This window comes from Cydia amplana, chromosome Z, assembly GCF_948474715.1.
Source record: "Cydia amplana chromosome Z, ilCydAmpl1.1, whole genome shotgun sequence".
Taxonomy (NCBI): Eukaryota; Metazoa; Arthropoda; class Insecta; order Lepidoptera; family Tortricidae; genus Cydia; species Cydia amplana.
Window position 1 is genome coordinate 34,079,732 of NC_086096.1, and position 25,100 is coordinate 34,104,831.

At 35.7% G+C, this 25,100-nt stretch overlaps 1 protein-coding gene across 3 annotated transcripts in view; it reads right to left on the bottom strand.

Moving 5' to 3' along the window:
• The window catches only part of LOC134661211 (GTPase-activating Rap/Ran-GAP domain-like protein 3), a 150,137-nt gene that overhangs the window by 49,933 nt on the left and 75,104 nt on the right, over window positions 1-25,100 (bottom strand). For all 3 annotated transcript variants that reach the window (XM_063517180.1, XM_063517181.1, XM_063517179.1), the window contains one exon: window positions 10,914-10,992. In XM_063517180.1, the coding sequence (XP_063373250.1) occupies window positions 10,914-10,992 (79 nt within the window). The remainder of the gene's footprint in view (window positions 1-10,913; window positions 10,993-25,100) is intronic.

Consider the following 25,100-nt stretch of genomic DNA (forward strand, 5'->3'; position numbering starts at 1 on the left):
GCTATGTAGAAAAGGAGGTAAAACCACCCACTTTTCTAGTAGCATTTCGTTTCTGTAAGGCTCGCAGTTCTAACCTAACCTAACCCACTTTTGTTCGGTTCTGTGAGGATAGCAGTTCAAAGCTAACCTAACCCACTTAACGGCGCATGCGGTGCGGTGTACGGGGGTTTGAGCGGGAGGGGTTTGGCCTCATCATACTTTATACCTACATTTTATGGTAGGTAATCATAGTAGTTTGTTTAGTTTAGGTATCATAGTGGTTTTCCGGGTCAAGGTCCGGGTCTGTGTCCGAGTCCGGGTCCGGGTCCGAACCGGATCCGGGTACGAGGCCGGATCTGGATCCGAGTCCGGGTCCCAGTCCAAGTCAAAGTCGAAATTCGAAATCACCAAACATGTACTATGCGTCGTTGAAGAGTTCTGTTCTGATCATCATCAGCAGTTCCACTTCATCAAATGCGACAGTTTTTAATGTTAATGCTTTATTTTATGATGAAAATACAGAAAATTATATACGTGTGCCTTTAAGATTTGAGGAGTTCCCTCGATTTCTCATGGATCCCATGTTCAGAACTTGAGCTTGACATAAATATGGCTTCAAAACCTAACTTGCTTAACAAACATAACGAAAAGGAAAAATCGCCAAACGCGAGCTATGCGTCGTTAAAGAGTTTCGTTCTGGTCATCATCAGCAGTTACACTTCCTCAAATGTTACTTTTTAAATGTATATGCTTGATTTGTTGATTAAAACACAACAATCACTATATGTATGCCTTTAAGATTTGAGGAGTTCCCTCGATTCCTTATGGATCTCATCATCAGAACTCGAGCTTGACAGAAATGTGGCTTAAAAACTAAACTTGCTTAACAAACATAACGAAGAGGACAAATCGCCAAACGTGAACTATGGGTCGTTGAAGAGTTCTGTTCTGATCATCATCAGCAGTTCCACTTCATCAAATGCGACAGTTTTTAATAAAAATGCTTGATTTTCTGATGAAAATACAAAAATCTCTATAGGCACGCCTTTAAGATTTGAGGAGTTCCCTCGATTCCTCATGGATCCCATCATCAGAACTCGAGCTTGACAAAAATGTGGCTTAAAAACTTAACTTGCTTAACAAACATAACGAAGAGGACAAATCGCCAAACGTGAACTATGCGTCGTTGAAGAGTTCCGTTCTGATCATCATCAGCAGTTCCACTTCATCAAATGTCACGTTTCTGAATGTATATGCTTGATTTGTCGATAAAAACACAAAAATCACTATATGTATGCCTTTAAGATTTGAGGAGTTCCCTCGATTCCTCATGGATCCCATCATCAGAACTGGGTTTTGACAAAAACGGGACCAATCTGTATGCATATACATACAATCAAAAAAAGAATTTTCAAAATCGGTCCAGTAATGACGGAGATATGGAGTAACAAACATAAAAAAAAATAAAAAATAAAAATAAAAAAAATAAAAAAAAACATACAACCGAATTGATAACCTCCTTCTTTGAGATTTGGAAGTCGGTTAAAAATTAACAAACGTACAATAAATCCAATATAAATATACCTATTAGAATAAAAAATTAACCCTTACGTCAAATGCAAAAAATGCCTTACATCATTTTGGAAAAGAGCTGATACTCCTCAAACTGCTGAATGGATTTCTATCAAACATAGCTACGGACCACAGCAAGGAAACTTGCTTTCACGTAAATAAACTGCATCGAAATCGGTCCATTCGTTAGAGAGCTATGATGCCACAGACAGGGGTAAGTAATATAAAATATACAAATTTTAAATATAAAATTCACAACATATACGCTCATTTTGTATAATTTTAAATAATATATGTTTTGGATTATAAACATTTTGACTTATATAATGTTAAAAGGTCTAATTTGTGTTGAAATAACTTTCAATGAACATAATTTCATGTTATATTAATGTTAGATATCATAACAGTTACATAGTCGAACGATCATACAGTATATTATTTAGTATATCTAAAAACATAATTAATACTGCTCAGAACGCCTAGTAATACGCCTAACCTAACCCTAACCTACCTATCTCTGGGAGCAGTTTCGTTTTTAGGGTCATAAAAAAAAAACCCTAACCTACCTATCTCTGGGAGCAGTTTCGTTCTTAGGGTCATAAAAAAAAATAACCCTAACCTACCTATCTCTGGGAGCAGTTTCGTTTTTAGGATCATAAAAAAAAATAACCCTAACCTACCTTTCTCTGGGAGCAGTTTCGTTTTTAGGGTCATAAAAAAATAACCCTAACCTACCTATCTCTGGGAGCAGTTTCGTTTTTTGGATCACAAAAAAAATAACCCTAACCTACCTATCTTGGAGCAGTTTCGTTTTTAGGGTCATATAAAAAAATAACCCTAACCTACTTATCTCTGGGAGCAGTTTCGTTCTTAGGGTCATAAAAAAATAACCCTAACCTACCTATCTCTGGGAGCAGTTTCGTTTTTAGGGTCATAAAAAAAAATAACCCTAACCTAGCTACCTATCTCTGGGAGTAGTTTCGTTTTACGGGTCATAAAAGACCTGCTTTAGTATAGAACAACCGGTAGAAGTTACTTATTTAGTTAGTTACATGTTTGATCATATGTATAATCTGGATGGTATTTATGTCATTTATATATAATGTTATATATATGTTATTTCAAGTTTTTTTATTTGTAATAATTACTATAAGTTATGTATGTTATATGAAAATTAATTAGGCAATACAAAGTTTATATGTTATACTAATATATACGAAGTATGTTAGATAATTTCTACATTATATGTCATAAATATATATTTTTTGTTGATATCCCTAACGTGTGTTATATATTGTGAATGATATTAAAATTAGATTATATCAAATGTTGGTATAAATAATAAGACGCACCCCACAGACAGACAGACATTGGAATCAATCATGCCCTATTTTTGCGTCGGGTGTTAAAAAGGGCGAAAACTTTGAGTGACGTTATACCTATAACAGAATTAGCAGATACAAGACATACATACAAGTAGAGCTATCTTGACAGATTTCCTGTATCTTCTGTTATTTTGACAACTTTGACTCTCGTACTTTCGTAGCGACATAAATCAATTAAAAAAAGATTACGGAATGAAAAAAGTAGGTACACTATAGTAGTTTATGCAACAGTGATATAATAAGGGTTCTTAAAATTCAAGGGTCGAAGTTACAAAACGAGACGTAGTCGAGTTTTGTAAAAAAAGACCCGAGAATTTTAAGAACCAATTATGAGCTGTTGCATACATTACTTTTTCTATGACAGCTGCAGCAAAAAAAAAGAGTTATTATTAAAAAAAAAGAGTTATTATTGTAAATGAAAACATACCTCTTTCAATCAAGATGATCGGAACTTGTATCTTTAAAAAAAATAAAGCAGTTGTATTATACTCATAAGATGACTGCTAGCAGTCATCTTATGAGCCTATAGACAAATCATTCAAATGACATTGCTTTAGATATCACTGTCAGTCATTTAATTGACACATTAAAGTGCTGGAGTAGAAAAATATACATAAGTAATTCGTCAATTATTTACGTCTTAAAAGTGAAACATGTAAGAAATACTGCGTTTATTGAATAAACAATCATATCAAGTTGAACCGTGTCAAGTAGATAAGTAGGTAGTCTATTTTCAAGGAAAGATGAAAGTATCGAGAACGAGATACTTTAAGTTATAATTAATAAGCTAATACTTAATTGGCTTGTTTTCAATTTGTGATAATTAGAAGTCAATCAGTAACGTTCTTTCTAGACTTATTATAAAACTTTACTGAGAAGCTTAGCTTGTTATGGCTTAGTAGGTATTATCGTCTGTAATAAATAAAATAGGTACCTACCTACTTATATTTTACTTTTTAAGAATAGAAAACAGATAATATTGCTAACTAAACCTAACTATGCATAAATACGGCCCTCGCGTGCTCATGTAAAAAGATTTCCTTTGCATAAGTAACTCCGAAATCTTAACAGATTTTGTAAAACGTTCCGCTACGATAATATCACTAATATCATTTTGCAAATGCGACAGTATACCGATACTATGAAAGTGTGAAACTACGTTTTACAGCGTTATCGGAAAGAGTACAAATATAAGTTTCATTTGATTTAAAAGCGAGCAAAGTACCTAATACAAATTCAGTAGGGTCGGGATAAAAATATTGCCCTGTTTGTTCCCTACAAAAATACTACGCACTGAAGAGTGATTTATTGGAACTGGAGAATATATTTTAGATAAGCAATAAATCTATATTCAACGAGTTATTTTATATTTTTACACATAAAAATAGGTACCTATATAATGTGCAATAAATCTTTCGAACAGGGTGATTTTATAAGGTAGGTAACAAGGTAAGGTAGGTTGAGGAAATCCTAGACCTCGACGTCGACGTACCAACTTTGTTTTTTTAAGTATATTAAATATCATCTGTGTGTTTACGAACTTGTCAATATTTTTGGCATAACCCGTGATTTGTGTCTTATTACCATAGCTCGGGTTTTCGGGGGCAAAAACGTACCAGTGCTAGTGATGAATTAAACAGCGACTGAAGTGTTACCGATATCGATAACTCGCAATTTCTAAATCATAATAACAAAACTGTGACTCGTCCTTGAAGTTGCTTGAATTAAACAATATGATAAAGTGTTAGTCCCTTTATTAACTATTTTCTTATCGAAACCATACAAAAATTAGAAACTGTGAATGTCTGATATTGACGTCATTCTGTTACGCTGCGTTTCGACCAGAGTGTGCGCGGATGCGAGGGATGTGTTTTTAAGAAGCAATGAAGTGATTCTTTCGATTCCTATCATCCCTGGCAACGCATCCTCGCACAGCGCTGGTCGAAAACCAACCTAATCAATATTCGAATTCAGCTGGACCCAGTTGTAACTGGCAAAAACTATCATTATCACGCTATCTAGATAACTGCCAACATTATAACCGTATAACAGAAATATACTGGCCGTGAATTTATCACCTTTCGTTTCATTCATTACTCTCACACTTACATACATGTTAACACGTGACTGCCACTGTGACAAACAATAACGGGATGGCCTTTACACAGGTTGCGATGTCGCGTATCAAGAACTTAACTTCCCACGCAGATCAGTCTATAATATGTATTGGTCTCTGCAGGATAATGGGCGGTAACAAGATTTCACGGTTCGTAGTAGTTGACGTAGGTAACCAATGTAGGTCAGGACGGTCTCCTGTCGTAAAAGGCTAAGGGGGTCAATCGAATGGCGGACGCAGCACTTATAGGTCGGGTTCTTAGCTCAAAGCACAGGGCGGTCATGCCATAATAAGGAAATCGTAGTCTTACCGTCTAGAGTTATATCAAGACAAGCCTGCAACGATTTTGATAGCATACGCAGTGTAAGTGTTATTTAAATGTCATAATTTCATAGATGTTTAACGATTAAAATAACTATTATGTAGGCACGACATGTCTGTTTAGGCAAATGTGCGTGTAAGTTCGTTAGAAAAGTCAGTTGAAAATATTTTGGCATAACCTGGCAACGGGATTTTTAAAAAAGTTGTAGAAATTTATAAGCACCCGTAAGTTATGGCACCATAGAATGGCATTTTGAATTTTCTATCAGTTTATAGTCAATCTTCCGCGGAGGAGAGATGTGTGTAGAGTTAAACCAAGATAAGTCAGACACAGTTTCGATACCATACGCTACGCATTGCAAGTGTTATTTATACGTCATAATCTCATAGAAGTTTGACGTTTAAATGGTTATTGGCCATGAAATGCCCTTACTTATTCAGGCTTAAATTATGATCAGTGGAAAACAAGTAAACGGCCCACCCGATGGCCAGCGGTTACCGTAGCCTGCAACTGTTCTCCAGAAGTGTCACCTGCCGGGCTAGCATATGATTGGCGCGAGAGTATCTCGCGGCGAGATAGACTACCCGTCCCTCTTTTATTAACACAGAAAAAGACGGGTAGTTAGCGGCGCTGGGCACTTTTTGAGGTGGGGAAAAAATGATATAAACTCGAGACAGCGTAAAGCGATCACGTGACCGTAAGATTTAGATAAAGAAAAACTCAATGACATTACATGAAAAAGGTTCTAATCTTGTACAGGCTGAAATATGAGGATCTCACAGTTACATTCTAACTTTATATCACTCAAATATAATTCAATAAAGCTACTTCTTGATGAAATCGCTAATAAAAGTGAACTCTAGTACTGGTAAATAAAACTCAAAATATCATGACCAAATATATTTAGAGGCGAGGTCTGCAAGGTAACTTTACAATTTCTATTCGAATTTAAAACAATTAACGCTACAATTTTGAATTTCAAATTTTAAACAAGCTCACTGACCAGCAATTTCGGAACTAAAGTTTTTCAATAGAAAGGAGGATGAGTCAATTATACATAGTGCTGCAGACATCTTGGACTAGTCATTGAGTTTTCACTTCTGTCGGCACTCCCGGAGTGCAATCCGTTGTTTTTTTTTAAAGACACTTATACCTACTGAAGTCTCTTGAGATGACTGACTACTGATGTTTCTGGCCTACCCCTAAAAATAAAATGCCCTAATATTTCCAATTTATTAACAAAGAGATAATATGAAAGTACATGGTCGATAATGTGCAGGCATATTCTGTGATCTGAGTAAAGCCTTTGATTGTGTAGATCACAGAATATTAATTAGTAAACTAGATTACTATGGAGTTCGTGGTTCTGTACTAGATTTGTTTACATCATATCTTAGCAGTCGTACTCAGTATGTTGAAATTAAAAATGTCAACGAATCTGGAAGAGAAGTACTCAACAAATCAGAACATAGATTATTAAAGTGCGGCGTCCCTCAAGGCTCAGTACTTGGGCCGCTACTGTTTATTATTTTCATTAACGACTTGCCGGACTGTCTGCCTTGCGGGACCCCGTATCTGTATGCAGACGATACTAGTATCATTATAAAAGGCAATACCTTTGATGAACTGGGCCAAAAAGCTAAGCTGTGTTGGGATAGTATAGATAACTGGTTTAAGGCTAATGGCTTGCAATTAAACTTAAACAAAAGTAACTACATCACTTTCAGACGAGCAGTACATACGCCTGATTATTTCATTGATCTGCCAATTACCAAATCTGATAGTGTACGATTCCTTGGAATTGAATTAGACCCCTATTTAAGATGGCATCACCATATAGACATTTTGCGTAAAAAACTTGCAAGTGCATGCTTTTCATTAAAATCCCTGTCAAAACTTACCGATTCAGAAGCGCTAAAATCAGTATATCACGCCTACTTTGAAAGCATAGTTAGATACGGCATAGAAGTTTGGGGAAATAGCACACAAATAAATGAAATTTTATTACTACAGAAAAAAAGTTTAAGACTTATCGTTGGTTACTTTCCAGAAACGCATAGAGACCTTTTTGTAGAGTATAGAATCCTCACAGTAATAGCCCTGTACATATATCACATTTGTATTTATGTGTATAAAAATATTGACTCATTTAAACTCACATGTCAAGAAATGAATTACCCATTAAGGCGCAGAATTCAACTAGCACTACCGACGTCAAATTATACACATTTTAAAAATAGTATTTGTCGAGTATCATTAAATATTTTTAACGAACTAAATGATGACATAAAGACAGCTGAAAATCTCCAAATATTTAGTAAAAAACTTAAAAACTATCTTGTGTGTAGGCCCTTTTACAGCCTAAACGAATATTATACTCGATTTTTTGATTAAATTATTTTACCCAATTTTAATTAATTTCATATTTTGACATAGTTTAAATCCTTCTTATTGATACGAATATTTTATGAAATTCTGGACCAAATTATAACTGTTTTGACAATCTCACTTTATTTATACTTACAATTAATTAAGCAATCTAATTTATTTGTTAACTGTTGGTAATGTTTTATTTCTGGATTTCTTCTTTGTTTGTTTTTGTTATTGTTATAATGTTTTTATTGTTGACTGATTGATTAAGTATTTATTTGATATTTTATTATTGTATTTGCATGGCTTTTGTCTATATTCGCAAATAAAGAACTGAATACTGAATACTGAATACTAAGTCTCGCTTACCTCGGCTTCATTTTGGGGTATTAGGGAAGCTGTGTGCCGTAATTCGGTGTAATAAAGGAAAATAAGTAATAATGGGGGAGGGATTATACGCCCAAAAAACGTGCTTTGGAAAAAAAAGTTTGTACTTACCTACAGGTTTTTAATTACAATCGTTTTGAAAGTCGTTCGTCGAAGTAAACGTATTTAAGAGTCGAAGAAGGCGTTTACGCTAATGATAATTACTTAGGCCAAGATAATTGCGATGGTAAAAAATAGTAGGTCTTCAATTTTTCATTTTTAACCAAATTGGTACGCTTTTGAATTTCAATGAAACTTGAATTGAAGTCTTTATTACTTACTGATTGCGCCTGGTGAGTGTAATTAATAGTCATTAATAATAGTATATAAGTAAGGTTCAGCGGTTTAATCGTAAAGTGGTGACAGACTGACAGACAGAGTTTATTTCTAAATTATAATTATATAGTAGGGATATCTTTCAATGTCCGGTTTACCCTCACTACCTCGTTTCGATTGAACACGCTGTATACCTTAAGTAAACACAATATCTCTTATACAATTAGATGAATGTAGAATGAGGCTCGTGTGCCCAGTCGTGGGACGTATACATACAGGGTGCGAGGCTCGTGGTAACATTTACCACAAATTCTAATTCGATGCCTATCTGGAGTAAAACGTTATACCTATGACACAGACAAGACATCCACTAGACTGAGCATAGTAGCGTTACCCCCTCTGCCACAAATATACGGTAGTTTTACTCCATCTTCGAGTCAAAGTGTATTTGTGTGACGTCCGTGTCTTTGAACGGACCAATCACGGCACGGGACTCGCTCACCTCGTCCCCCGCACCCCAGTATTTTTGGCAGCATCGGTTTCATGAAATAATTGCTCTAAACTCCGTCTAGAGGATTCCTAGTCTATGACCTATGACGTACAAGCGAAAAGCGATGAATTAGCGCTGATCCCAAATTTTCTAAAAATAAGCACCATCAACCTTATACATTACTCAAGGTCAGTTGTTTATTGTTATTACTCATTAGTTATATTTCGTATAGTCTTTACAAATGCTAAAAAAACGAGGTATATCTATAGGTAGGTACCGCAGCGCAACTCAATGCTCTGTATTCAAAAAGCTAGTAAATGAATAAGTATGAATGTTTATGAATAAAAACACTGATTAACAATGCAAAATTAGATTCTATTTATATGCCATTTTCAGTCGTGACGCCAGCAGTAAATGTAGGTGGGTAATTGGCCCCCACCCTGTATAGACAGGCGGTGAAATACCTTCATTTTATCACGCCCAAAACATAAGAGTATGTAAGAATAGAAGCGAATTAACGACGAAACGGAAATAAACTCCTCAACTTAATTTCCCATATTTGACAACCCAGATGCATTTCAGAATTCCTCAGTCTTATAAGTTCTATTCTAACGCTACTACGCTACTATATGCTACAATTCTTACTAACGGTGCAGCTTTAGATTGTTGAAAACATTTCAGAATTTTATAGCAAAAGGAGTACGGCGACTTCGGCTACTCATCTGACGTTTATGCAAATTTATGAAAGTTGAATGAGTTGGCTATGGTAGAAAGTCGTTATGGATGATCGCTTTTATCTTAGCTCTTGAACTTTTTCTTCACTTCGATACTTCAGAGTGCTTATACTATACTGTTTAAAAATTCGTTTTACGGACGAACTTTACCGAGCTTTTAAACTGCCAAATCTGGGGCACGGAAGTGCCTCTGCCAAGTATATCAAAAACTAAACTCTTACAAATTTTATGTTATTTTTAATGTCTTTTTGTATAATAATGCGTTTACTACTACTACTACTAACCAAGGGCTACTGACGCTACTATCATTTTCTCAAAGCCATTCGACTTCGTTATGGATAAAGATGTAATAGGTACTTACGCCTGAATTGATCCGTGTCAAAGAATTATTGCAGGCTTTTTGCAACGTTTTTGATAGGATCGAATATTACAAGAACACACGTGTTAAAAAGCAATGAAATAATATACATAGGCAAAAATTCCCTTAAGTTACCTTAAGAAGTAGTGCCCGCATTTGTAATTGGTATTCCATGAAAGTCTGTGAGTTCTATCAGAATAATTTAATTTTGTCGGTGCGGCAGATTGAAGATAAAGTTTTCAAGATACCAGCCAAGTATGTTTAGTACATCTTATCCCGTTAGGTTGAGGTTCGAAATTCATTGTCAAGTTCTTGCTCTTGGCAAATATATCTTGGTAAGTGATATTTATATCACTTACGTTACCGAAATAACGAAATTTGCTAGTGAATCACTGGCGACTGGACACAGTTTGTTAGAACTAACCACAAAGCGTTAGTTTATTATTATGATTTATTTCACAACACAAGCCTTACTGAGCTCACTGTGGGACTAGGTCTATGTAAGATTGTCCTTTAATATTTATTTATTTCACCAAATATAAACAATTATCATAAATCCTACGAATACTTCCTTACACTGGGGGGGCAGGAAAGCAAAAGTTGTTGAAATGCAGTGAAAGAACTACCTACCATAGTTGTTCTATATTCTCTTTGCTACCTACATATATACCATAAGGTTAAACATGTAAACCTACCACTATAAGTATTATTAACACCCTGTACCTGGTAATGTTTAATGCAAATAAATTATCTTTATCTTTACCCTAGGGCCTTGTTGTTAGGTATAATAAAGTTATAAGAAGCATATGTTCAACTACAAAAGCATATAAGTTGATGTCGCATTAATATTAAATAGTAGGTATGGAATATGGATGTGGTACTTACGTTGCTGACCTGTTCCACCGACCCATATTGCCTACGAGAGAACACGCCCCGGCGCGTGATCAGCTCGCTGGCAGATGAGCTGTGGACAAACAAATATTTATTAATGATTAATTAATTAATAATTATATTAGTAAGTAAGCATTTATAACTTATAACAAAGTTTCAACTGCTTTTACTTTCCTGTCGATGTGTTTTCAAAGTCTTTGTTCATTTGATGTCTTCTCTAGGTATTTGTGGATATCTTTACTCCTAGCAAACAATGTGTAGACAGGAAAGTCGAAGTGGTCGAGACGCCGTATTTTTAAAACACATTCTAACAATTCGCTGGATAAAGTGTACATATTAATATGAAACGCGTTAATTGTTTTGTAGATGGGAAAATAAATCTCTAAAAAAATGATTTTGTAATGATAGGAGATTGACAATACCATACGTGTGTTGACGTTACCCAGGCCTCTGTTTTACAGTACAAATGTACAGGAAAATGACAGTCAGGTGTCAATTGTCAAGTTAGTGCAAGAGGCGCCTGATCTCCTCGCACCTTACTTGATTTTACTAGATCAGGGATTTAGAGGTGATCTTTCAGTCCCCATTTAAACAGACAAATTTACTTAGGTACAATAAAATTTTAAAGCTTAGGTATAAAAAGACGAAATGTCTAATGCAAAATTTGATAGCACGAAAGTGAAATTGCCACTTAAATATCAAAATATAGAGTACTAATCTTCACAAATAAAATAGGACCCTGACATACACAAATTATAACTTGTAGATGATGAGCGAAACTATCATTATTTTAGCGGCTGAACTCCGTCGAACACTAATGGCTCAGTGGTTGTACGATCTAACCTCCCACTTCAAGTTATAAATTGTCAGCTAACTTTGCAAACTAGTGTATAACATATTCCGTACCTATGTATGGTTATTCATGTTATTATATTACTGGCAGCACGAGACAGTATTCAAGTTAATGTAACTAGGTGAAACTTGGCTGCGTTTCGACCAGAGATGCGCGAGGGATGTTTTTAAGAACAAATAGAATCACTTCATTTGTTTTCCTCGCTCAGAGTGAAGTTATCACATAAACATAACAAAATCAAATCAAATTGGTATCAAAGATAAATTACTTGTTAGGGTTGCGTACCGAATTGTGGCAAACGGAACCCTTTAATAACTATGTTTGTTTTGTTCAATTACATGTAGGTTTTATCGAATTATTTGTTAAAAGTATAGGATCTTTCAGAAACAACATCAAATTAAACAGCCTTATAGAAAAATGCGTCAGAAAATGAGAGCAGTAGAAACGCTTGTAAAAAACGCTCAGGGTTTCCCCAAATTATCCACAACAAATACGGTCGGCTCCTCTCATCTTAAAACCGTACTACCATCGCAAAGATAAAGCACAGCCAGTAAATAAAGCTTTCACTTCGCTTAAGTCAGCTGACCTTGACAGAATTTGGAGTGTCTCGAGTCGAGGGTTCAATTGAAACAAGCGGTGTAAGCGCTGTTTCAAAGATCTAGAGTACCCGAGCCACAGATTACTTGCCTTACTTGATGGAGAATTAAATGTTTCGTACTAATTTGGCTAGTTCTTATACGAAGAAACAAAATTTTAGAAAAGTAACGTTGTCAAATATAATAAAGCCTGTAGGTACCTACGTAAAAAGTAGCGAACTCGAATCCTGAACTTTAATTACTGCTAGAACTTGTCAACCATATAGTTGTCAATTCTTTTGCCAGCGATGTCAACAACGATACATATTCTTAATATTGAACTTGGCTTTCATTTCACATTTATTTATTTGATGGCGTAAAATAGTGTGCGGACTGCGGTAGGAGTACGGATGGTAGGAGGCCGGGTTGATTTATAAACGAATTTTTTGGCTGCATACAAAGTCCTTATTAAAGGTATTTTAGATATAATTAATGTAACGCAAACAAGTCTGATTGAGAGATGAATAGTCATTGCATCCAGATTTAAATGTTCAGTCAATTGTCATGTCAATTTCTGGGAGTTAGCTTACTGTCGTTGTCCCTACACTGCGGTACCCTTGACCGCTATAGCGCTCGGCTGTTCTTGGTTTTTAATTGTAGGTAATAAGGTTTACTTTGCATTGGGTTCTTCGACTCGATACCGCATACTTAAGCTTGCTAAGCTCTCTTTTGTTGTACTTTTGGAAAGTTTAATTTGGCTGGGCCTAGGCAAACATTTTCCACACCTCTGTTTTGACCCTGAAGCCTTTATTTGAATAAGTTTTCTGCCAACAACTTCGTTTTTGAAACAAATATTTATTGCCTTATGTGTTGTTCATTCATTCATTATTCCCGGAAATTCAATATTTCAGTTTCAACTGTCATTGATCATAGATACCTACCCATTACCACATCAGCTATACCTAATACCTTAAGCTAAATCCACAGACTTGTCATTTTCGCGCTCGCGCTTGACAGACAGCTGAAGTGTGCGAAAGGGAAGCCATCACGTATATGAACATCGCATGAGTGCGAAAGAGTTAGACTACAAATGAGAAAACGTGACCATTTTTGAATTTGACGACGGCCGCGGACGGCCAAGAGCGTATCACCGTAATTTTCAATTTGAAAAATATACACAAATTCGGAAGAAAACTATTTGATAAAGTAATACAATGAAGATAGTGTCTTGTAGTGTACCGGATTTCAGTGTCACGGGGCCAAATAAACCTAGCAAATACTCATTTCAGAGGAATAATGATATTCCGAGCGAAATTTTCTTAACGATATTTTGTCAAATTAACAGCATAAAAAGTGTAAGAAGCCGGTTTATACAGTTGATTATAAGTTTTTCTTCCTTTGTGTGCTAATATTTTATCATATTACTCAATAATTTAAAATATATTGTGTAAAAACATAAACTGTTACTTTACGCTAGGGCTTGACAAAATGTTCAGATGACAGTATCGATAACTTGTCGGTATATTAATAGCTATGTAATCATTTCTTCACGAGACATAATTAAGATATTAACCTTTATAACCGACTTTAAATAATAACGATTGTTATACCATTTTGAAGGTGCAGATGTTTAGCAGTAAATTTAAACTTCACTTTCCAACACAGTAAGAGTTAGACTAAGATAAGGCTGTAATGATTTTGATCCGCGAATATTCGGCAACTATTCGGTATTCGGCCTATTCGGCCACTTTGCCGAATATTCGGTATTAGGCCGAATGTTGCCTACTATTCGGCCGAATACCGAATATCTGTTGCACCTACTTAAAAAGAAAAATTGCACAATAAAAATAACCAAAAACTATGTAGGAATATTTATAATGTGTTCTTGGAAAGTTGGTAAATACGAACACCCTTTTTTGAGCATTTCTTGATTAAAAAACATTTCATTTTTATCATGAGTCTGTTTTGTTTGACTCTATTCATTAATGCTTTTCAACAAAAATATATCTTAGCTAAGGTTGAGCTTTGTTAGCGATCAGGTTTCATAATAATTGTGACTCAAAATGTTCGCATGTCATGCCGAATATTCGGTATTCGGCCGAGAGAGGGGCCGAATATTCGGTATTCGTTATTCGGCCAAAACCACTATTCGGGGCATCTCTAGTTTATTTTATACATCATAATGTCGTAGAATTTTAACGTTTAAAATAATACATTTGAAAAAGTAGTCGATAAAGCAATCAAACACCGACAGATTATTAATATGTTGTAACATGACATCACTATTTTTGATCTCACATAGACAATTTACGCACACACTTGCATTTCATTTTTGGTCGCACTTTTGAAGATTGACAGTTGTTCTTGTCTATTCTAATTCTATGGCTAAATCGGATAACAAGAAGTATTCAATTGATTAAAAAATGTAGAAGACAAGTGACATATTTACCAACCAAGTTACATAATTACAAAACATCGCAAGTTAGAAGTCTTAGAAGTAGCTACCTAATTATAATATTAATATGAAAGTCTGAATATATCTTGTACCTACGCTCGTGTAGTTTGAAACTTGTTCGCCGTGCCTTTAATATCATCAAGAGACACGTGCATTCCTGTGCACACGTGCATTTACTGTAAGGCAAAACGGCAAAGGCCAGTCCAGATGGAATCAGAAAAGGAATTGGAGTCAATCTCCAATTTAATGACCAATTTTAGATGTATGATCTTCTTATGGTGATATTTTAGCGCTCTTAATTAAATGCCCCGAACGCGAATACTAGCGTCACAAATTGGTATTATTGCGTCCGCGTCTCCATTTAATCGGTAATATCGCTCATACATTAGTTATTCTGTGCTCATACCTAATCGAAATCGGCAAGTCAAATAGGCGTTTGCGTCCGCCCCACCTGATTTGATCGGACAATTTAATCAGATTAGCGAAAAATCGTTTCCGTCTGGACTGGCCTTAACAACCCTGTTCGATCAAACTGCACGTCCACTTGTGTACACTTTGTAGTCTTTGTACCCCGTAAACCGCGAAGTGTGATTTATGGAGAAGGTGTCGTTCCATTCCTATATCGCGAGTCGAAAATTCAGTAAGGCTGCTATAGGTAAGTAAGTAGACGCTCTCCGAGAATCTCACGACGCTCCAAATAAAAGTTTCATGGCGGGGGTGGTCAGAAACTTGTAGACTTTGTAGTAAGCTGCTTCAGTTCTACTCATGTGATTTGAATAATATTTATACAATTGTGAGGGATATTTCATTACTTATTGAGGACTAGCTGTTGCCCGCGACTTCGTACGCGTGGATTTGTATATTGGTGGTTATACATTCTACATTAGTTTAGCTTTAGAACATTATGCAGCAAAAGATAGCAGTAGGGACGGTTAATCATTTGTTAATTATTATACAACGCATGAGATTTGTCTTTCACAACCTGGCTACGAAGGCCCCTAACTGAATAAAATTGTTCTCGATATAATCTCTCTCAACCCGCAGAAGATTTTCAAGTCCACTATTTAATAAAACCTACTACCTAACTACCTATTTACGAAGTTTGAAGTTCCTAGCTTTAAATAAAATTTGAACCCTCTACCAACTCTCAACCCCTGTTTAAACTTTTAGGGGATGAATTTTTAAAAACGCTGAAATTACTTTTCTTGTATTGTAATAATATGCCTTTATACAACGATTCAAGTCCCGCACTCAAATAAATATTTGGGTTCCATACAAATTTTTGACCCCCTTCACCACCTTGGGGGATGAATTATCAAAGACTCTGAAATTAGTTTTCTTTACCTTTACATTTTTACAAAGCTTCAAGTTCCTAGCTTTAAATAAAATTATAACCTATACAATCTTTCTACCCCTTTTTAACCCTGTTATGGGATGAATTTTTAAAAACGCTGAAATTAGTTTTCTTGTGTTCTAATAATATGGCTTTATACAAAGATTTAAGTCCCGCACTCTCAAAAATATTTGATCTCCATACAAACTTTCAACCCCTTTTCACCTCCTCGGGGGATGAATTTTTAAAATCGCTGAATAGGGTTTTTTGTTTTTTAATAAAATACCTTTTTACGAAGTTTCAAGTTCCTAGCTTTAAATAAAATTTGAACCCTATACAGACTTTCAACCCCTTTTGGATCCTTACAGGGGATGAATTTTTAAAAACTTCTCTTTTAATGAAATAACTTTTTACGAAGTTACAAATTCGTAGCTTAAAAAAATTTAAACCCTATACAATCTTTCAACCCCTTTTTAACCCTTATAAGGGATGAATTTTTGTAAACGCTGAAATAACTTTTCTTGAGATCTAATAATATGGCTTTATACAAAGATTCAAGTCCCGCACTCTAAAAAATATTTGATCTCCGTACAAACTTTCAACCCCTTTTTCACCACCTCGGGGGATGAATTTTTAAAAACACTGAAATTATTTGTTGTTTTTTAATTTCATACCTTTTTACGAAGTTTCAAGGTCCTAGCTTAAAATAAAATGTGCACCCCAAGACAGATTTTCATCCCCTTTTTTACCCCCTTAGGGGTTGAATTTCCTAAAACGTCGCAATTCCTTTTTTTTGCAATCGGCTATTATGCCTTTCTAAAAAGTTTCAAAGCATTTGTAATGGATTCAAACTTTCAACCCCTTTTTAACCCTGTTAGGGGATGAATTTTCAAAAACGCTGAAATTACTTTTCCTGTCTTATAATAATATACCCATATACAAAGTTTCAAGTCCCACACTCACAAAAATATTTGATCTCCATACAAACTTTCAACCCCTTTTTCACCACCTTGGGGGATGAATTTTCGAAAACGCTGAAATTAGTTTTCTTGTTTTTTAATATAATACATTTTCACAAAGTTTAAAATTCCTAGCTTAAACTAAAACTTGAACCCCATACAATCTTTCAACCCCCTTTTAACCCTTTTAAGGGATGAATTTTTGGAAACGCTGAAATTACTTTTCTTGAGATCTAATAATATGGCTTTATACAAAGATTGAAGTCCCGCACTCTAAAAAATATTTGATCTCCGTACAAACTTTCAACCCCTTTTTCACCACCTCGGGGGATGAATTTTTAAAAACACTGAAATAAGTTTTGTTGTTTTTTAATTTCATACCTTTTTGCGAAGTTTCAAGGTCCTAGCTTAAAATAAAATTTGCACCCAAAGACAAAGTCTCATCCCCTTTTTTACCCCCTTAGGAGTTGAATTTCCTAAAACGTCGCAATTCCTTTTTTTTGCAATCGGCTATTATGCCTTTCTAAAAAGTTTCAAAGCGTTTGTAATGGATTCAAACTTTCAACCTCTTTTTAACCCTGTTAGAGGATGAATTTTTAAAAACACTGAAATTACTTTTCTTGTCTTATAATAATATACCCATATACAAAGTTTCAAGTCCCACACTCACAAAAATATTTAATCTCCATACAAACTTTCAACCCTTTTTTTACCACCTTGGGGGATGAATTTTCGAAAACGCTGAATTTAATTTCCTTATTTTTTAATTTAATACATTTTTACAAAGTTTCAAATTCCTAGCTTAAAATAAATCTTGAACCCCATACAACCTTTCATCCCCTTTTTAACCCTTTTAAGGGATGAATTTTTAAAAACGCTGAAATTACTTTTCTTGAGATCTATTAATATGGCTTTATACAAAGATTGAAGTCCCGCACTCTCAATAATATTTGATCTCCGTACAAATTTTCAACCCTTTTTCACCACCTCGGGGGATGAATTTATAAAAACGCTGAAATTAGTTTTCTCGTTTTTTAATTTAATACCTTTTTGCAAAGTTTCAAGGTCCTAGCTTAAAATAAAATTTGCACCCCAAGACAAAGTTTCATCCCCTTTTTTACCCCCTTAGGGGTTGAATTTCCTAAAACGTCGCAATTACTGTTTTTTGTAATCGGCTATTATACCTTTCTAAGAAGTTTCAAAGCATTTGTAATGGATTCAAGCTTTCAACCCCTTTTTAACCCTGTTAGGGGATGAATTTTCAAAAACGCTGAAATTACTTTTACTGTCTTATAATAACATACCCATATACAAAGTTTCACGTCCCACACTCACAAAAATATTTGATCTCCATACAAACTTTCAACCCCTTTTTCACCACCTTGGGGGATGAATTTTCGAAAACGCTGAAATTAGTTTTCTTGTTTTTTAATATAATACATTTTCACAAAGTTTCAAATTCCTAGCTTAAACTAAAACTTGAACCCCATACAACCTTTCATCCCCTTTTTAACCCCCTTAGGGGTTGAATTTTTCAAAATCGCTTCTTATCTCTTGTACACTTTACAAATGCAACCTAGTGTGCAAATTTCAACTTTCTAGCTTTTGTAGTTTCGGCTCTGCGTTGATGAATCAGTCAGTCAATCAGTCAGTCAGGACACTTGCATTTATATATATAGATGTGTAAAATAATTTTTAGAAAATGCTTAGTCTTTTTCAATATTTTAACGCCAATAGTGTTAAAAAGAGTCTGTGAAGAAAAGGTTCACGCGTCAAGGTCATATTTTATCTATGTTACGCGAATATCGAGCAAAAGTCTCATTCATTTCAAAGCAACGGGAACACAGAACCAGATCACAAAGGTAAATTGTTACGTAATGTACTATGAATAGATCCGGGCGATACAAACAGGGTTGGGCAAAATACTGGCTTCCACGTATTTGAAATACAAATTACAAAATACATTTTTAAAAGTATTTGAAATACAAAATACAAACTACTTTGGTGACGGGTATTTGAAATACAAAATACAAATTACAGTGTTTAAAATAATGTATTTTAATTACAAAATATACCTTTATTTATTTTTTTGTTTAGCATTTAGTTTTAACGTTAACGAATATCCTTTCATATAAACTTATAAGGTCATTGCGCTAGTTTTCGTCCAGCTCTAGTTTACGTCCACTTGACGAAATTTGAATATATACCTACATTCCTGCACAAATTTGGACTGATTTCAATCCTTATGTCTAAGGCGTCTAAGCAATATATCTGTCTACATATCACAATGATATTTCGCAAAAAGGAAGCGCTGGTGGCCTAGCGGTAAGAGCGTGCGACTTGCAATCCGGAGGTCGCGAGTTCGAACCCCGGCTCGAACCAATGAGTTTTTCGGAACTATGTACGAAATATCATTTGATGTTTACCAGTCGCTTTTCGGTGAAGGAAAACATCGTGAGGAAACCGGACTAATTCCAATTACGGCCCTAGTTTACCCTCTGGGTTGGAAGGTCAGATGGCAGTCGCTATCGAAAAAACTAGTGCCAACGCCAATTACTGGGATTAGTTTCCAAGCGGACCCCAGGCTCCCATGAGCCGTGGCAAAATGCCGGGACAACGCGAGGAAGATGAAGATTTCGGAAAAAGTAGTAAATTAAAAATGAAATATATATTTGATAATCCGTCAAGTCGTCGAAAACTAGTGCATGGACGGAAACTACTGCAATGACCCTATCCCCTAGATTTAAACGAAAAGTTCCACGCAGAAGTTGACCTAATATAGATCCAGTATCCAGCCAATGAAAATTGTATCTCGGCTGGATCGGAGGTTCGCGGTCGGCTCACAGCTTGTGCGAGAGATTAGACATTTTAGGATTATAGAATTTAATAAAATGTATTTATAGAAATGTATTTTGAAGCTTGAAGTATTTGAAATACAAAATACTAAATACATGTGAGTGCAGTATTTGAAATACCAAATACAAAATACTTTTGAGGTAGTATTTGAAATACAAATACAAAATACTAATTTGTATTTCAAATACGTATTTCAAATACATGTAATTGAAATACTGCCCAACCCTGGATACAAAGATTGGTCGTGACAAGGGTCACTATCCGTCAAGTTGCACCTTAAGCGGAAATTGGTTCAGGGAGACCCTTAAGAAGGTAAAATTTGACTTGGATGTTTTAACTACAATTCAAGAAATAACACGGTTTGTCGTTTTCTGAAAATGTATTTACTAACATTATATGTGACGTTATCTATGAAAAGGGACCTTATTGTCGATGGCGCTTATGCCATTATTAACGATGCTCCGATATAAATACGAGTACAATGCCGCGCGACGCTGCGCGGCGTAAGCGGAGTTACTAATGTGTTGCAGAAAGTTTTTTGACATATATTTGTATTGCATAATGTTACTTGGCAGAAATGTCGTTTGGCAGAATTACCTTTCGCATATTATCATTTAGCATACAATCACTTCGCAGAGTTTTATAATCCAGAACCATATTTTGGTATACTGTTGATGATCATAATAGTATTTTAAACGAATATTGATTGCGCAGATCAATGTATTGCATACATATTGCATACTATTTTGGTGGCATGAAGCTATCAAGTTTAATTAAAGGTGATGTTATAAATGGTTTTAATTTACTTACCAATGTGCTGCGAGACGTGGAAGGTCACAAAATGTATCTCGCGCCAGCTACAAGTCTGCATTAACCGCTGCCTCCGCCGCATTCTCGGTATATACTGGCCCGAGAAAATTTCTAATGCCAACCTGTGGAGATGCTGCAATGAGACTCCGATCAATCAGCAGATCAAGCGCCGGAAATGGAGTTGGATTGGGCACACACTCCGAAGGGATCCTGACCACATACCGAGCAAGCCCTAGACTGGAATCCCCAAGGAAAGAGGCAACGTTGCCGTCCAACGCAGACCTGGTGCCGGACTATTATTGCAGAGGCAGAGGCTATTGGGAAGACTTGGAGCGAAGTCAAGCACGAAGCTCAAGACCGATCCAGATGGCGGCGCACTGTGGAGGCCCTCTGCCCCATCTAGGGGACATAGGACAATAAGTCAAGTCAAGTAAGTCAATGTGCTGCAGTAGGTACCTAGTATGCTCTAACATAATCTGTTTTTATGGCAGTTGATCTTACTTTTCTGGTAGCCGTTCGTTTTTGTAGGAGGTCGCAGCTCTAACCTAAACTATTTTTCTGACAGCCGTTCGTTTTTGTAAGAGGTCGCAGCTCTAACCTAACTTAACTTATTTTTCTGACAGCCATTCGTTTTGTAGGAGGTCGCAGCTCTAACCTAACCTAACCTATTTTTCTGATAGCCATTCGTTTTTGTAGGAGGTCGCAATTCTAACATAACCTAATCTTCTTTTCTGGCACACGTCCAATTTTGTTGGGGTCGCAGTTCTTACATGATTTAACCCACTTTTCTGCTAGCAGAAAAAATCATTATGCCATAATAAGAGTATGCTGCAGGATGGTTATGGTATATAAAATTATGCTAAATGAAAGTCGGCAACAGTAATCTTCTGCTTAATGATATGCTGCAAAATGTATTGTATGCGTAGTAAATAGTAATGCCAAGTAATAGTTATGCAAAATTATCATTCGACTAAAAGTGTTTCTGCAATACATGTTATGCGAAATGTATTTCTGACAAACAATATTATGCCAAATGTATTTCTGACAAACAATATTATGCCAGATGAGGGGAACCCCGTAAGCGACATCGACAATAAGGTTTTCATAGATAATGCCCCATATGTGTAAGATTAATGAAATGAGACTCACATACCTACAAATAATTTGATTAACACGTTCACTGCGTTACGGGGGCTTTTTAACCCCGTTCGATGTCATCATTCAGTGCGGAGGATAAAAATCGTGGCTTACTCGCTGGTGCGGAAGCTGTTCTTGGTTATTTTTATGACTACGATAAAGACAAATATAGTTTTGAGTTTCTTGTCAAAAGTATAACCAAATGGTATATTCAAAATATACGAGGTCTCAGGAACCCCGTACCGACCAGGGAACAAAAATTGCATTCTAGTGCGATACGGTTTCCAGTGAACCCCGTATAGAATTTAGCTGGCCCGTACGGGGTTATGGCCACAGATTCACTAGTGCAGTCATCATTGCAAGAGTATTTATCGGCAAATTAAAAATAATGCGTTCGAGAGGCATGCTAGAATGGTCTCATTGCAAAAACAATGTAGTTAACAATTGTTATAGTTTAAAACAACTAATATACTTCACGACGTTATCATATCACTGAATGTTACGTATTGTTAACTGCTGCTCAGAAGTCAATTATGACACCAATCAGTTCCAGACATGTTGTGTCGGAAAGTAACGTTTTTATTATTAAAACTTTAGGTTTCAACCTGAAAAACTATATCTAATTATTGATATAGTAAACAATAAAATATCGTTTGTTTTATTTCCCATCACTATTGATTTATCGACATAACTAAGGTATGTGCATTACGGGGTTTGATAATCCCCGTAGGTTTTCAATTTTAGTGCGATACGGGGTGAAAATAACCCCGTGATTTCATATGTATATATTTTCATGCGTTTTTATCGTGTCTACATGCGAAGCGAACTCGACGTAGGTAATTTCATAGTCTTTAAACTTGTCAAAAAATAAATTATACAATATAATATTTCAGGACTTTATAGCCGTTTTAACAGACTTGGGAGTACGGGGCACTTTTATACCCGTAACGCATCACGGTGTAAACCACTACGGGGCGAATTAGGCCTCGTAACGCACTACATTTTAGGTAAAGGTTAACGTGTGAACGTGTTAAATACCAAATTAATCAAATTGCATAAGCTTTAAACATATGGGCACGGCTTATTAATATGTAATACTGTATTAAATAATGAAATCTCACCACCAATACTTTGATTGAAATATCAGTCTAAGAGGATTTCGCCTTAACGTCAGAAGAACCAATCACGTTCACGATCCTGCGCCCTGGGGGACGTAATGAATGTAATGGTTGCTTTTTTACCATTGACATAATCTAAAGACGGGCCTTACGGGCACTAAGAATGGTGCTAGTTCAGCGGTCACGAAATCGAGCCAATCGTGTAGTCTGACGCAATTAGTTGCGACCATCGCGCGTGTGATGCGAACTCATCAAACAATCGCGTTGTGGCTAGATATATGTTAATGTTTTTTACTTTCCAGCAAGATGTCATCTGGGAGATAGGTCAGAGAGGAGATACTTAGTGACCCTCACTTGCCCAGGCCTAGGAAAAAAAACCAACGGGTTGCACTCCGTGAGTGCCGACAGAAGTGAAAACTCAATGACTAGTCCAAAATGTCTGCAGCACTATGTATAATTGACCCATCCTCCTTTCTATTGAAAAACTTTAGTTCCGAATTTGCTGGCCAGTGAGCTTGTTTAAAATTCGAAATTCAAATTTGTAGCGTTAGTTGTTTAAAATTCGAATAGAAATTGTAAAGTTACCTTGCAGACCTCGCATCTAAATATATGGTCCTGATATTTTGAGTTTTATTCACCAGTACTAGAGTTCACTTTTATTAGCGATTTCATCAAGATGTAGCTTTATTGAATTATATTTGAGTGATATAAAGTTAGAATGTAACTGTGAGATCCTCGTATTTCAGCCCGTACAAGATTAGAACCTTTTTCATGTAATGTCATTGAGTTTTTCTTTATTGATTTAAATGCCATCTAGTGGCCATCTAAACCTTACGGTCACGGGATCGCCTCACGGTCACGTGGTCGCCTTACGGTCGCCGGCCCGCCTTACGGTCACGTGATCGCCTTACGCTGTCTCGAGTTTATCATTTTTTCCCCACCTCAAAAAGTGCCCAGCGCCGCTAAAGAAGTTTTCACTTTAAAAACCTAGACACCTTGTTATGATTTATGAATTATGATTTTATTTCGATTTGATCGCACAATTCTAATATATGGTATACACGGCTGCCCACCGGGAAGACGTTATATTATCAAAAATAATAGAATTGACAAGAAATTTTCACACTTGTAAAATTTTAAAGATACAAGTATTGTCATTTTTTCCAGTAAATATGAAATGATTTACTTTCCAAAAATAGTTTTAATACAAGAATCTCCAGTCTACGAGCTAGCTCTAGCGCCTGCCCCAACACAGTTTTGTGTTACGGGTTGAAATCACCCATCAGTCTCTTAAGTAAGTTAATCTTACACATTTCCGAAGTGCTTTTGCTTCAAACTTTTATCTTTACCTTTAAAAAACCTTTAAGAACAAACATTCAAATAACACGGATTTCAAAGAAATAAGTACGTCTCGCTCACCAAAAATGAAGAAAAACAAATCGAAGAGGACTTCATTTCAATCGCGATTGCTGATGTAGGTACTTGTGTAGTTTTTACAGTGTTTCAACGGCTGCTTTTTTCGAGAAGTCTCTGGAGTCCGTCTAGGTTTTGTCTAGGTTGTCTGCACCAACTTGGCAGTGACAAAGTACCTACAGGCCAATTCGAACGTATCATGTTACATTTATTTCTTCAACCAAAAACGTCACTTTTGTTATGACACTGACCGATCGGTATATAACCAATATATAACGTAGTGGCATATATATTAGGATCCATACTATGCGTAGTGGTCAAGTAGTGGTTATATTCTCTTTGATCAGTATCATATTGGAAACAGATCTAATAACTAAAATCGAATTGGTAGAGTCTGTGCGGGAAGAGAAGAGTTGTGGAATGTATTGGGCCCCATACATTCCACGACTCTTCTCTTTCCGCACAGGCTCTATAAATAAATAACTTAGAAATTGAAATGGAAACCCGGTAGGTGTAGGTATAGGTACTTAGACAAAAATACGGACAGGAAGTTGAAGTGACAAATATTGGTGGTATTTTTGTTCAAAACGTTCAAAAATTACTCAGTTTACGTAATGTATATTTTAGAATCTAAATTAAAAACTCGGTAGGTGTAAAAATGTACCTAAATAA